This window comes from Pelmatolapia mariae, linkage group LG8 (assembly GCF_036321145.2).
Source record: "Pelmatolapia mariae isolate MD_Pm_ZW linkage group LG8, Pm_UMD_F_2, whole genome shotgun sequence".
NCBI lineage: Eukaryota > Metazoa > Chordata > Actinopteri > Cichliformes > Cichlidae > Pelmatolapia > Pelmatolapia mariae.
In genome coordinates, this window is record NC_086234.1 from 21286189 (window position 1) to 21302081 (window position 15893).

General features: G+C 39.6%; 1 protein-coding gene across 1 annotated transcript; it reads right to left on the minus strand.

Annotated features, from left to right (window-relative positions):
• Positions 1–49: 49 nt before the first annotated feature.
• LOC134632992 (voltage-dependent T-type calcium channel subunit alpha-1H-like) lies at positions 50–14420 on the minus strand. Its single transcript, XM_065471582.1, has 28 exons — positions 14373–14420; positions 13351–13487; positions 13087–13175; positions 12024–12183; positions 10353–10638; positions 10058–10150; positions 9741–9898; positions 9570–9612; positions 9354–9479; positions 8973–9121; positions 8460–8645; positions 7748–7865; positions 7203–7358; positions 7017–7091; positions 6779–6895; positions 6584–6669; positions 5544–5667; positions 5013–5081; positions 4677–4861; positions 4405–4531; positions 3739–3864; positions 3169–3258; positions 2526–2721; positions 2271–2419; positions 1764–1873; positions 1542–1675; positions 1382–1440; positions 50–286 (listed from the first exon to the last, which is right to left on the minus strand). The coding sequence occupies exons 1-28, from the start codon at positions 14418–14420 to the stop codon at positions 50–52; spliced, it is 3633 nt and encodes a 1210-aa protein (XP_065327654.1).
• Positions 14421–15893: the final 1473 nt, after the last annotated feature.

Here is a 15893-nt window from a genome sequence, read left to right on the forward strand (position 1 = left end):
GTGAGTGAGGTTTAAAAGAGAACAACTGGTTATCAGCGTGATCCTGGTTTCAAAACCAGATCTTCTTATTGGTGAATACCTGCATGTTTGTGGGCTCTCTAAGTCTGTTCACATGTAGCAACACTACCTCTTTGCTTTCCTCCAATGCTTGCATGACAGCTGCCACCACCAGGTTTGCCAGAACAAAGTGAATCATGACCACAAAGGTGGCGAAGCAGATTGGCGAGGCCCACCACAGGTAGCTGGGACAGGCTTTATCATTGGGACGGCATGGGCGTAATGTGTCCTTTAGAGACACAGAGCAGGTATAAATGAACCATAAAACCCTGGATGTAGATTCAAGTGTTGATTATTCCTTACACTACAGGTTTTGGGCTTCACTGTTTAAAAGACAACATGTGCAGAGTTTGTGTGCATGGGTGAATGAGTACAAGCATACTTTCAAAATGCCACTCCAGTTGTCCCCTGTGCACACTTTGTACAGTGTGAGCAGCGCCATCCCGAAGTTCTTAAAGTTAGCGTACTGATTTATGCCTTCACACGGATAGTCTGGGGTGCATTCTGACACACACACACACACACACACACACACACACACACACACACACACACACACACACACACAGTGATTTTTCTGCACTGCCTCCTTGATAAATGCAATAATTCAGTTTAGCACATTTCAAACAACCTCAGTTGACCAAACTGCTGTACAAGTTACGCAAATATCTCCCTTCCTTGTTTTTCTACTTAACAACGTAGATACAGTGCAAATAAAATAAATCATCTATCACAGGGGTGTCAAACTCAAATACACAGTGGGCCAAAATTCAAAACTGGAACAAAGTCGCGGGCTAACATTAATATTTATTGAAAAAAATCTTCCTCCAGATATAAAAATGAATCTTTTCTTATGGACTCAAACAAGTTTTGCTGAAAAACTGAATATGGAACAAGCAAAGCTTAATACTAAACAATATATATATATATTAGCTGTATAATACCAGTAGGCCAGCTCTAATAGTAATTTGGTATGGCTTCGCGGGCCAAATGTAATTAGGCTGCGGGCCAGAGTTTGACACCTATGATCTATCAGGTTCCTTTGCATCATGCACAATACATTTATGTGTGTGTGTGACTGTTATGATAGTAGTTTGACTGACCGAGGTTGCCAAAGAGCTCCACTCCCAGTGCAGCGTAGATGAAAAAGAAGAACATAAAGAGCAGACAGAGGTTTCCAACCTGGAACCAAAATGCCTGTGAAATCCTCTTTGAAGATTTTAAAAATATATATATATATATCCTACTTTTTGTTTGTTTTAAAGACTTCTAAGCATGGAAAGTAAAATCAGCTGGTCTTAGTGAGTTTATTCTGGGTGTTTACCTGTGACAGTGTCTTAGTAATGGTTCTCAGCAGAACTCTGATCTTCTTGGCCTTCAGCACTGAAAAAGGAAACAAGTGTTTGTAGATGTGTAGAACACACAAATGCCTTAGTAATAAAAAAAGATCTCATATTGTCAAGTGTGTGTTTGTGTGTGTGTACCTTGTGCTAGTCTGAGCACTCTAGTGACTCTCAGGATGCTGGGATTAATCGGAAGAGTGTCTTCCATATTCATCTTGGTGAAAATGATAACGATGATGGAAACCAAGACTATAGCGATGTCCAGCACATTCCAACTAAACACACACACATCATGCAGTCAATCAGGCCTTTACAAAACCCAACAAACCACATAAGTTAAATTCTTGGGCATAATTGTGTTACCTGTTTTTTATGAACCTCAGTACGCCAAACGCCACAACCTTTAGCATGATTTCCAGGACCAGGAGGACAGTGAACACATAGAAGGAGTACTCTATCATCTGATCCACATACTGAACACACACACACACGAATTTCTATCATAGATGCATGTGCATTTTTTGAAAGGATTGTGTGTGTGTGTATGTGTGTTCCTGTCTAGCTATCTTTGTGAGGACCGAAATCTGCATTCTACTATACTTGTGAGAACCAACAGTCACTTGTGAGGACACACAACCCGGTCCTCACAAATTTGAAGGCATTTAAAGGCATTTTTGAGGTTCAAAATGTGGTTTTAGTGCCAGGGTTACAATTAGGTTATGGTTAGGTTTAGGGTAAGGGTTAGGGTTAGGCATTCATTTTTAATGGTTAGGGTTAGGGTAAGGGGCTAGGGAAAGCATTATGTCAAAGAAGGTCCTCACTAAGATAGCTGAACGGGGTTGTGTGTGTGTGGGTATGCATTTGCATTACCAAAGGCTGATTATAGTGTTCCAAAGCCATCAACACGACATTAATGAAGACGACTACTGTCATGAACAACTCGAGGAATCTGCTGGTACTCAGGTCATAGATACGGCGACGCACGAGGGAGTAGTGCCTGAAATAATTCTCCTCTCTACCTGGAAGAGACATGCACACATGTAAGGGTACAGGTATTTAAACATTCACCAACATCTACACTCTGATAGGTGCATCGAGAGGAAGTCTCAGAGTTCAGTATCTCGCCCAACGATGCTTTATTTTCATCACCTTTACGTTTATCCCGTGAGTTTCCTCCTCTCTGCAGCGATTGTTTTTGCTGCTGCTGGCACACATGGAAGGTCTCCACCATGACGCCAATAAACATGTCGAGGAGGAAAAAGCTCATTACCATGAAGGAGATGAAATAAATGAGCATCCATTCGTTATAGTTCTTCACAGGCTGAAAAAGAAACACAGGAGGAAAGTCTGTGAGAAATTTAAGAACTAAATAATCGGACTTTAATAATTGTTCTATAGTCACATTAGGCTTAAGTGTGTGAAGGACTGGAAACATGTAAAAGAAGCGCTCAGAGAGCAAACCTCTGTCAGTGTTACTATTAATTTACAAAAACTAAACCAAAATGTAAAAAAAGTATGTGAATAACTAAGGGTACCCTGACTGCTTCTACAGGAATTTGTTTTTTTTATTATGTCCTTCAGACCTTCATTTATTTCCTGGATCCTAAGAACTCAGTTAGGAAACCCATGAAACTTGCTTGAAAACAAATAAAATCCATTCAAACCATGAACTTAGTTATATCATCCCATATAATCACAATCCTTTTACTTCATAATGTGTGTAAGCAACAATGTAAAACATACATTAAAATACTGGTAGCAAAACTACCTGTTGATCTACTCCCACAGCATCCAGTCCATCATACATGATGTTCATCCAGCCGTCCTTAGAGTACATCACAAACAAGGCTATCAGAGCCTGAATAAGAAACACAGAAACAGCTGTTAAGTTGACATACATTTATTTTCCGGGTGCCAATATTAATAGAACATTAATATTAACAAGTCACAGTCTCCTTTGGAGGTCTGGGTTTGAATCCTACTTCTGAGATGAAATGCCACATGCCACTGTACTCATTGTACCTATCCCAACCTCAGATAAAAGGGGAGGGTTAACTGTTAACAATGGCTACAGTACTGTTGACCAACAGAGCCAGTGGAAACCATGCTACTGTTAGCCGAAGACAAAGTAGGACGAGAGGGGGAAGGGGAAGGTATATCTAGAGGTGGACTTAAATATGAAACTTGATTTAGAGACTAAAGGTAGAGATGGAAGGCCGAGATGATTTGGACATGTGTAGAGGGGGGAATGTGGACATAATGGACAAGTTGTGTTAAATATGGAGCTGTTGATTGTTTCTATACTTGTACTTAACAACAACGTGGAACTAGTCCGTACCTGAGGCAAGTTGTCAAAGTTGTACTCTTTCCGAACCCACGTATAATTAGCAGAGAGACAATCGGCCTTATTGGTGATGTTTGAAGTGTTTTCACCTTCACAGTAGAAGAACTTTCCTTTAAACAGCTACAGCGTGCGTGTGAAATAAAGACAGAGGCAGAGGGTTTATTTTGATGTCAGGTTATTACACTGTTGATGCCAAAAGGAGTACACACTCTTGGGTGTTAACTGTGAATGTTTGGCTAAAAGCTAACAAGGGGTCATGCTATAATTTTGTTCAAAAAGTCTGTGTGTGTGTGTGTGTGTGTGTGTGTGTGTGTGTGTGTGTGTACGGGTTCGTACTATCCTGGTGGGGACCAAAATCTGACTTTTACTATCCTGGTGGGGACTTTCTGCACCGTGGGGACCAAAATCCAGGTCCCCTTGGGGTTGAAAGCAATTTTCACACTCAAAATGCGGTTTTACTGTCAGGGTTACAATTAGGTTATGGTTAGGTTTAGGGTAAGGGTTAGGGTTAGGCATTCATTTTTAATGGTTAGGGTTAGGGTAAGGGGCTAGGGAAAGCATTATGTCAATGGGATGTCCCCACGAGGATAGCAAACCAGACTGTGTGTGTGTGTGTGTGTGTGTGTGTGTTTGGGAGGGGGTGGGGGGGTGGGGGCTAACCTGAACCCCAAGGATCCCAAAGAAAAAGAAGAGGACGCAGCAAATCAGGACAATGTTCCCAATTGGTTTAGCAGAGGCAATAAGAGCTTTGACAGCCAGCTTCAGTTTTGGGGTTTGCTTGATCATCCTGGGACACACAAACATACATGTATGTATTAACGCCAGCACATCTACACACAGACATATACAGAGAAAAGTAAGACAAATCTCAAATGAGGTGCTGCATATGACAACAAACATCTATTTACACAGCGTGTGTGTGCACACGGTACCTCAGCGTGCGAAGTGTTCTTAGCAGCCGAAAAACTTTGAGGATGCTGAGCATGTTCTTTTTGTCAGAAGTGACCAAAGTGATAATAAAGTTGGTTAAGGACAGAATCACCAAAAAGCCATCCATGAGATTCCAGTATGACCGGCAGTAGCTGCCCTTCCCAATCACCAAGCCAAGAGCTATAACCTTGTGTTAAAGCAATAAATCAACAGTATAAATTCAAAACATTCCTGATTCCCACAGCTGAAAGTACTCACAATCTGAGTTTAAAAGTGTTTGATCAAAACTGAAGAACATTATTTTGAAAAAAATAAATAAAAGCAAATCTGGTGTTTACCTTAATAACCATCTCGATCAGGAAGACGGCAGTAAAAACAGAACAGGATACATTCAGGATCAAGCGTTCCTTTAGAGCAGAGCGACATTCACTTGTAACCTACATGTGTTTTCTTTTAGAAACATACGCTCACTTGACACTTCGTTAGGTATACTAAAGAAGTTTCACACATTACGTGCAAGTGTGAGAACCTCTATAGAAGCAAAAGTACTGTCCGTTTGCTGGTCTGGGGAGTTCGAGTGAGTGTTAACACAATGCCACAATCTTCTCAGGAGCAAGTTCGCCCCAAAGTCAGACCGTGCAAGACTCAAAGAATTGCAAATAATCCAAGAGCTACACCTCAGACTCTACAGGCTAAATCTTTTCACGGTTTTTTTACAGGACTGCACAGAGACTTGAAGTGTTTATCACCCAGCTTGGCAGCATGTAACTCCACACAGATGCCACATCTGAAATGTGTCTATATATTAGTGCTTCTCTGAGTGAGTATATCACCGGTATTTCTCTAACTGCTCCAGATGTGGGTCTCACCATGCTTTTAGGGTTTATGCTGGGCCTCTCCATAGCAATGGTGACACAATTCAGCAGAATGAAGAAGAGAATCACATGGTCAAACGCCTTGTGAGAGATCAAACGCTGGCAAAATCTACGCAACCTAAAACAAACACCGACACTTTAATTACAATCGTCAGAGTCGTTTAAGAAGGAAACAAACACAATTAAGGAAAAAAAATACGATACTGAACATCCTGAATTTTAGATAACTAATTTCAAACTTAGGTATGTGTATGCACAAATTCACCTTTCATGGAATATACAGGTACAGGTAAAATATGTATATGTTTGAATCCAGTTGGTCCTCAGAAGTGTAGAATTTTATACTTTTACCTTTACTTTCTATAAAATGTTGATTTGTCTTACAAGGTCAAGGAAATCAGGGAGAACCTGTGCAGTTCATAACAAACAGGACGTGGACAGTAAATACACTATCCAGGTACCGTCATTAGGACTTTGTCTATCCAGCTAAACATGCTGCTGTTAGCCCTCTGAGGCCACTTTCATCATACTGTAAGCATGGTTATTTTATTAGCTTCAATTTATTTTCATGGTGTAGGACTTATTTGCATCAAAGTGCCATTAACATCCACATAGCTGCACTGTTCAAACTTGTTCAAACACCAGTTGAAACAAAGACTCAGCGCAGCTGTGTCTTGCTGCTAACGTGTGAATGATCTGAATTTGCTGCCGTGTTCGGTGACTCCAGAGGGTTAATGCCAGCAACAGATAGGACAGGAGCGATGGCGGATTAAATACAATTTAAATGACTGTTGATTTGTATCCAAGTAAATTACAGATGTGTGCAGCCACACAGGAAAAGTCTTTCTAAGTTCTGAGTAACTGTTAACTAGTTTAGTGGACCTGAATGAGCTTCAGTGTTAAGGAAATCTCAGCTAGTAAAAACGTAAAAGTCAGTGGAGCTCTGTCCAGTCAAACGTAATAAAGTAAAGAGTAAAAAATCTCATGAAACTAAGTATGAAGTGTGTGTCCCTTGTTGTGTGTGAATCACTTACCTGTTCTGTGGAGACAGCATGTACAATGACCAGTCTTTATGCTGTTGGCACCACAGCAGCACTTTCTGAATCCTATTCAAAAATCTCTGCAGGAGTCAACGGTCACACATCAGTCACTCCTCTTTATCCAAAGCATAAATAAAATACTGAAAAAAAGCCAAACTAGACCTTAAAAACAATCATTTTTATACTTACAGTGAAACTGTTGTTTTTTGTCTGTGTGGAGGGAATCTCAGAGGCTGAGGCACTCCCATTGGATCTGCTGGGCTCAGTGGCAGGAACAGAATATTCTCCTGTGATTGTTCTGGGGCCCTGGAATAACATGAGCAAAGGTGTGAGTGGCAGTGTGGATGTTTGAACAAAGGCACCTTCAGTCAGTTCCTGGATTTATAAATCAGCAAATAGCAAAGTCAATTAAAAGACTTCTCAGTACCTCCTCAAGGGAGCTTTCTGCCTCACATACCAAGCTGGGACAGCGAGAGGAGTCTTGATGAATGTTTTCCCTGGGCTGTCAGAAGGTACATCAGGAAACAGAGATCGGCAGCGGTGTGTGTGCACACACACCTTTAATGTTATCGTAACTTAACATTAAACTCAAGAAAACTGAAACAGTTCTTACCCTGGCCTGGAAGCTGTCAACCACTATGCCCACCAGTACATTAAGAAGAACATTTTTTCCAAACACAATGATGGCAATAAAGTAGATAGCTGCCCACGGGGAGGTGGCAGCCGCGGCATTATAAAGCACCACGTTCCAGTCGTCCTGAGTCAGAATCTAGATAGATTAACAAAGCTTTCATTCTTTGTGGCACAGACTCAACAAGGTGCTGGAAACACAGCTGGGAGATTTTGGCCCATATTGACATGAGAGCATCACATGGCCAGAGGGGCCGATGGCACAATATGGCAGCCCTGCTATCTGCTGCAACCAGTTGAGCGTGAGGTGAGGGAAAAAGAACAAACAACAAGGTGGTGGAAACATTTCTCAGAGATTTTAGTTCCCATTGACGTGATCAGCTGCACATCAACGATGTAAATCTCCTGATCCCCCACATCCTGGAGGTTTTCTATTAGACAGAGATCTGGAGACACATGTTCCTAATAAAGTGTCCATTGAGTGTACATGACAATGAAACAACACACATCCCAAAGTCAAAACCTCACCTGGAACACAGTGACCATGGACCACAGCAGGCTGTCAAAGTTTTTTCGATCATCAACGGTTTCATTATATATTGACCTGAAGTGAAATTTGCATCCAAAGAGGTGCATGCCCACAATGCTGCAAACAAACAGCAAGCTGCAGTGAGAATCACATGTATGTAAATATGGCATCTGAAGGGTGACAGAAAATATAGCAACTAAATCAGAAACTGTATTTAAAGAAGCATAAAGTCATTTTGAAGCCTCAACTTGTGCAAATTTTTAAATATATTTATTTATTCATCAAGTTTTTTTAAATTGTAACTAGTAGCTCTGACTTTGGAGTGAAGGACACTGCATGCTCATATGTAAATCACTTGGCAGGCGCAAAGTATCAATGCTTTAAAATCATTTTTCATAATAACTTTTACTTTTCATAATTTATAAAATTAGCACCACAATGTATTAAGAATTTTAAATAATGTCTATATCAGGAGATTATTTACTGATGCGAGTAGGCTCACTCACAGACCCATAAACTTCCGAAAAACCTTGAAGCTAGAGGAGTCGCCCCCTGGTGGCTGTTAGGCAGAATGTAATTTAAAGGAACTTTGGTATTGGCTTTACTTTTCAGCCCCGTAAACAACGTCTATCGTTTATATACAGTCTATGAATATAACATCTTAGAGCTCACAAATGTGTACACCGAGACTCTTGGTGTGTGCATACATACCTAAAAATGAAAATGACAAACAGCATTAACCAGCACAGAGTGGATGCCTCTCCAATCGTCCTCTTCAGGACCAGCAGTTGCCTCTTCAGGTACGGGAGGAAGTGAAACACCCTCAGGAAGCGCAGCACATGAAATGCTCGCACAACTGACAGCTTGCCATCAGCTTGGAAGCCTAATTCCCATAAACTGAAAACCACAAACAAACACGTTAACGTGCAGCTCTGTCAGACCACTTTGTCCACAATGACTAATAACTGTATGCTGAGATCATGTTTTATTATACTGATATCATTAGTCTGACCTGTTGGAAATACATCTAACATGATACAAACACTAGGATGTGGCTTCAGAAATATTTATATGACAAATAAAAATGACAAAAGTAATAAGAGCGAGAATAAAGTTACTTTTATTTAAACTTGAGAAACCCCTAAAGAAACAAAGAAATGTTTGCGAATGTGACGCAGTAAAACAATAAGCAAAGTTTAAAAGTCAAAGGATAAAGGTTTATACCTGATGAGAACAACCACAAAGTCGAAGATGTTGTCAAGGTCCGCAAAGTACATCCACGAGAGGGCGATCAGCTTTATTATCATCTCCACCACAAATATAATGGTAATAATTATGTTACTGACATTTAATACTTGCGTCAACTCCTGAGGCTGCAGGAGGAGAAAATGGAAATAAATAAGAAAACAGAATCACACACAGACAAGAGAAATAAGAATCATTTGCATGAACGTAAGGGAAGAGTCCTCATTAGATGCAAAAGTAAATATGGATTTTTTTAATGAAGCCTCTTATCTCTTCTTACTCTTAATCTAACAGTTAGCGCAAGCTTCTTATATCACTGAGATCAAATTTATGTAATAAATAATCGCAAACATGTCTCACCTGGTTGTAGTGCTCTATCGCCATGGTAACAATAGTGATGAAAATAGCAATAATGATGATTCGATTAAAGAGTTTAGTGTTGATAAGAATGTTAAACTTTTCCTTGAAAGGGATCCAGACCTGATGCTGGAAGATGAGACAGTTGGTTAGGCGAATCACAAACAGCTAACGCTATTATGACTGATGTTACTGCACCCAGTTGCAAACTGGTCTTACCAGTGTGGGTTTGACATGTGTTGAGCTCTTGATGGGATGCACCCTGTTATGATGTAAACTTTTAAAACTACATTCCTGACACAGTCTTACATACTTTTACACCCTGTAAACTACAAATCTGACCTCAAACACAACAAAGTCGAGATTTTAAAGCCACAGTACTTTTCTTACCTGGTGGTCATCATCTTCAGGAAGGAAACAAACTTCCTGAAGAGATTTTTAAAAGACAGAGGACCAGCATGCTGCTCTGTTGTGACTCTTGCGAAGTTCTCCGAGAACTGGGTTGCAATGATGACTGCACACACATTCATTATGATAAAGGAGCCCATCTAGTTGAGGAGATGAAGAATTAGCTATAGAGTTTCTGGGGAAATTGCACAACCAACTATGAAGGGTTGTTGAAATCTATGTTTTGGTTTCCAGAAGGGCACGTCAATACTTGTTACTGAATACTTAATAAAAATGATTTAACAGGTGTAGGTACTTACAATAGTGACAAGTATGAAAAACACAAAACTCCAGAAGGAATAAGAGTCCATAACATAATACATGATATTGGTCCATCCTTCAAGTGTCACAACCTGGGAGCAAGGAGACACAGAGAGACATAAATACTATCCCTCTACATTACAGATGGCAAAACAGCAGGCAGATGAACAGATAAACTGCACTACATGCCAAAGAAAATGCATTTGTTTTATGAATTTTGAATCTTTGAGTGAACTGCCATACAGAGGTCGACATAATCCAGATGTTTTTCTGTGCATATCAACAATTTCTTACCTGGAAAATGGTTATCCAGGCATAGACGATGTTATCAAAGTTAATAACTCCCAAGTCAGGGTTGTGGTCCCCAGCACGGCATACATTGTAGTACATGTTCCAGTTTACACATTGGCCGGCTTGGATCGGCTCGTCTGCTGCCAGTGTGCAGATTTTGCCATGCTCCTGGTAGGGCGGCACATCACTGCAAAAGCGTCCTCCACTCTTGTCGTCAGGTGAACAGATGAACGAGGATTGTTCACCAAAGATGGGCACAAAGTATGGACTCAGGGACACGTTATACATTCTAGATAGAAACAGATAACAATGTGCACATATTATGTAAATCGATCATTTAAATATAGTCAATCATTTCAGTGTTGTATGTATGAGAAGCTGCTGTATATGGCAACCCCTCCCTGAGCCTGGCTCTGCCAGATGTTTCTTTCTGTAAGAATGGGTTTTTTTCTGTCCCACAGGCACCTACAGTCATGTCAGATGTTGAGGTTTTCTGTCTAATATTGTAGGGTTTTTGCAATGCCATGAAAATGTATGCCCCTTCCCGATTTGTTCATTTTTTGCATATTTGTTACACTTACTATTAGACAAAAATGACCACAGTAAATAAAGAACACAGTTTTTAAATGAGGATTGAACTTATTAAAGGGAAAGTTCTCCAAACCTACCTGGGCCTGTGTGAAAAAGTAATTTAAAAAGTACATTTATCTACCTCACATGTACAGCCAATTTAGCACCACAAACGAACCGAACATGCACGTGTGTGTTTGACTGTTTGAGGAAGCCGGAGCAGCAGAGAAAACCTAAAGACAGAACAGGTAGAACAAACTCCATAGACTATAGAACTTGACTGCATGCTGAGGTGGCAATTCAGCCATTTGATTCATGTTACAGCAGATCATGAGTGAATGAACATGGTGCAATAAAAGTCATTTTAGAAGTATATTTTTCCAAACACTTACATTTACTTAAATTTACTTGAGTAGGGTTAGGGGTTGCCATTTCAGCATGCAGCCAAGTTCTCCTGCTAATGACCTACTAATTTTATTCAGGTGTGTTGCAACAGGGACACATGGAAAAGTTACATGACACCGGCTCTCGAGGACTGGAGTTTGAGACCCCTGCTCTATCCCCTCCTGTTTTGTGAACTCGGAGAAGGCATTTGACGGTGTCCTTTTGAGTATCCTGTGGGGGTACTTTGAGTGTATGGGACTTCTCCAAAGGGTGGCTTCTTCCTTAAAGATGGGTTGAGGAGTTCACTAGTAGAGCCATTAGTCCTCCACATCGAAAGCAGCCAGATGAGGTGGTTCAGGCATCTGACTGGAATGCCTCCTGGGTGAGGTGATCCAGGCAGTCCCCACCGGGAGGAGGTCCCGGGGTAGACCCAAGACAAACTGGAGAGATTACATCTGTCAGGTGGTGTTCCACTGTAAAAGCTGGGGAGTGGGAGGTTTGGGTTTTATGCTTAGGCTGTTGCACCCACGACCCTGCCCCCGATAGGCAGTAGAAAATGGATGGAAGGCATTTGATAAATTTAATACTTAAAGACATTATTTGCTATAGGCAGAGAGTTGGATTAATTAATTGGTTAAAGTTTGTTAGAAGCTTGTGCTGCCCAGAGAGAAAAGAAAAAACATGAAAGTCTTAGAAGAGCCGATGAAGCAGTTTACATACGTCAGGATGTCCTCTCCCAGGAAGCAGCGGTTGCGCAACTTCCCCGCCCACATCTGAACTCCAATGACTCCGAAGATGTGGATGACAAACGCGTAGAGGATGAGAACATTACCAAGCATGGGGGCCGTTTCAAGGAGTATTGTCACCAATATCCGCATACCTACACGAATGAGCAAGAAAATGGTAGCTTACGTGAATAATAGTTAGACTCTCTCTGGAATAAAACCCTTCTCCAAACAAAAGGTCTAAGACACGATGACACTGAGTGAAATAACTATTTGATCTCCTGCAAACTCACATTTCCTGGACAATCCCAAATAAATCTGAAAGTGACAAATTTCTTATGACAGTTTGTGTTTTGAAAAGATTCCACGAAAAATGTCACGAATGCCTCAGAATTGAATTACTTACATTACTTACTGTGAAATCTTAAATATTTAAAAGATATTTTATTGACGTTGTATACTTCAGGGAGATTTGTCACAATGGTTACAATGCAGTGATGAAATATTACATTTCCCCTTTATAATCACATATAAATTAGCAAATACCTTTATTCACAGTATTCAGTTACAAATAAACAACCTGTGGGGCAAAAATTCTTTGTTACTGTTTTTTAACTGGAGTGCTTCAACATTTTAAACTAAATCTGATTTTAACAAAGAAAAACCACTGCTACCCCTCAACCTCCCAGTAGACACACCTATGGATTCAATTACAAAATCCTGCGTCACCTTGTTCTCGAATTATCGCAATCACAAGATTTTCAGAAAACTTGAGCTTGAGGTCAAGGTCACTGAGATTTGAACTAGTCCAAGATTTTTAGTAAATACACCTATGATATCATAGGTGATGTACTGAAACTCATACATCACTTTGTACTTGAGTTATCAAATTCACAAACTTGGATGACCATGCCACATGCTCGCCTGCCTTTTAAAACGTTCCTTGTTTAGCCCTCCAGTCTAAACAATGTGGTGTACATTCAAAATAACTATACTAATCTAAATAATGACAATCATCAGGCCTCTGTTCTCTTCAAACTCTGTAAATATCAACTTACTTGGTACTCGGCTGATTAGTCTCATTGGCTTGATGGCATGAGATGCTTCTACGTGGAGATTAAAGAATCCAAACGTATAATCCATTAGCCTGAGGGGGCAGTTACAGACACAAACAAGAAGATGAGCTTTACTTTCTTTCATTCATAAAAATAAGCGTGCCTTCCAATAATGTAAAACTGCATCTTTTTGGAATTGCCCTGCAAAGGTTTTTAAACTGAAACTAAATTCTAGAGACACATAGATATAGACACATGGATACTAACTCTGCAAAGATGATGAAAAGGTCAAACTTGTTCCAGTGGCTGCTCAGGTAGCTTCCTTTATGGCCGATGAATCCCAGGGCTATTGTCTTAATGAGCGTTTCCATGATGAAGTAAAGAAAGACGAGAGAACCCAAAATCTGTATACAGAGAACGAAAAACATCATCATATCAAATATCAAAACAAGGCAAGGCATACTGTTAACATACAATCACTGGTAACAACGGCAGTAGCACAGATATAACATACTATATCCAGATGCTGCATCTGAGCTTTTAAGGGGGTCTGGCTATGGGTTCTGATCCATTCTTACAATATTTTACTGTTTAATTTGACTTATTGCAATAAGTTACCTCCTCTTTAAGATGACATATTGTTAAGTGACTGTTCTGACAAAGTTAATGCTGACTTATGTCAGGTTAAGAAAAAAGAGATAACCATTTTAATTAAAGTCATTCATCAGAAATAGGTGAAAGTGAAATACATGTTTGTCATTTAAAAAGCAGCTGCAGAAATGAAATATTAAGTGTAGGACTAGCACTGTTAGTATCATATACGGTACAAAAACTCACATTTAAAACTTAAATCATGTCCTTGACAAAGCACTTTAGGATTTTTCAACGAGGACATCGTGAAGCCAAGAATCAAGATTACGCTAGCACATTATGGTACTAACAAATGAGAGAGTTTACGAAGTGTGTTACAAACTACAGCTTATCGTTAGTCTTTAAAGGGACAGTTCACGTGTTGTACATTTGTATACTTTCTGTTGGGCCTGTTGTGCTATCTTCATCTAAATTGCTATGAGTTGAAGTTAGCTGTAGAAATATTAGCAAAATATTCATGATTCCCAAAATTTACATTTTTTTCTACAGAACTAGAACCGCCAACCAAAGATGATGAAGATGAAGATGCATAATTTCTTCTGCACAGTGTAAGCATTGGACTAAAACATAAGCAGGTCTCTAGTAAACACTTCTAGTCTGCTAGTCTCTTCTTCTGACGCTCAGCTCATTATAATAACCTCCCGGGTGAAGCTCTCCTCTTCCACCTCTACACAAGGCTGGTACATGCCCTCATTCACGCAGCTGAGCAGGACCACCAGTATGGACAAATAATCCAGCCATGTAGATGAAGAAGAGGTTAAGGTCTAAACACATTCATAAAATTAATCAACAACAGATGAAGCTTTCATACTAAAAGTGTTTAATGTGGACATATTGAGTGGTATACAAGAGAAAAAAACCCCCACAAAAATAAATAAAAAGGTTTGAAATTGAGTTAATGACATTCTTACTTCATTCAGTACAGAAAGGATATGGGCCAGAGACTATTCTGAGGAACCATTTGCGGGGTCTACTCGTCTGCTTTAGTCTGAAGCACACAGGCGCCACCTCTGGGAAGGGAAGCTGCTCCTCTACAACAACGCCTCTACATCTCTCATGGATTTCATGCATAATGAAACCAGAACTGCATCTGAGAGAGGTCAGGAAAAAGGGGTAAAGAAAACCATGATATACAGATCTATTTGGAGAAACAACTTCCTGCATAATTTTTCAGAGTATGAAGAGCATGGTGAGGTGTTTTCTTGCATAAAAAAGTTAAGTAGTCCCACACTAATAGAGTTGGCTTTATATGGATTTCATTACACCTGTTCAACTGCTCCTTAAGTCAAATACTTAATCAGACAATCACATGGCAGCAACTCAGTGGATTTATTAATGCAAGCATGGTCAAGAATAACAGTGGAAATTTAAACTGATTATCATAATAGAGAACAAAGGGGATTTAAGTGATTTTGAATGTGGCTAATTGATGACCCCAGAGGAGCTGGTCTGAGTATTTCAGAAACTGTTGCTCTCAAACATATCTGCAATCAGTTTCTGTCAAAGTGACTTTTATATATCAGCCAATGGTAACTTCCATTGACATTAAAAATGTCTTGAAATGTCTTTGAAGAAAGTTATAAAAAATGCCAAGGGTGCAGCAGAAATCCAGTGGCCAAAAGGATCTGTATTGATTATAATGTAGAATACAGAGTAGTTAAAATAGCGCACAGCTATTTGCAAGGATCCTTGCAAAACAGGTCAATCAGTCAAAATCAGAATCAGTATACTTTATTAATCCCAAAGGAAATTATGTGGGTTACATTTGCTCCAATACAGTAACAGAAACATACTAGACTATTTAACAATACAATATGTCGCAGATTTGCAAATTGAAGAAATAGCACAATATATACAAATCACTCAATAATAAATATCAAGGATTGACAGAGGTGATTATAAATAAATATCAAGAATATTGACAGGAATATTACTGAGTAGAAAAGAGTGCAAAAAGGGTGTAACTATTACAGTGTTTACAGATGGAGAATTAATTAATTATATTAATAATTGGAAATATAACAAAAATATTAGACAAATAATAATAAGACTAATAATCGCGCACACATAAAATCATAGGATTAATTTTTGTCATGACACCTGTACCAGTTACTGTGAAATGTAAAATAAGTGTAAAGTATCAAGCTGGGTAATGATTG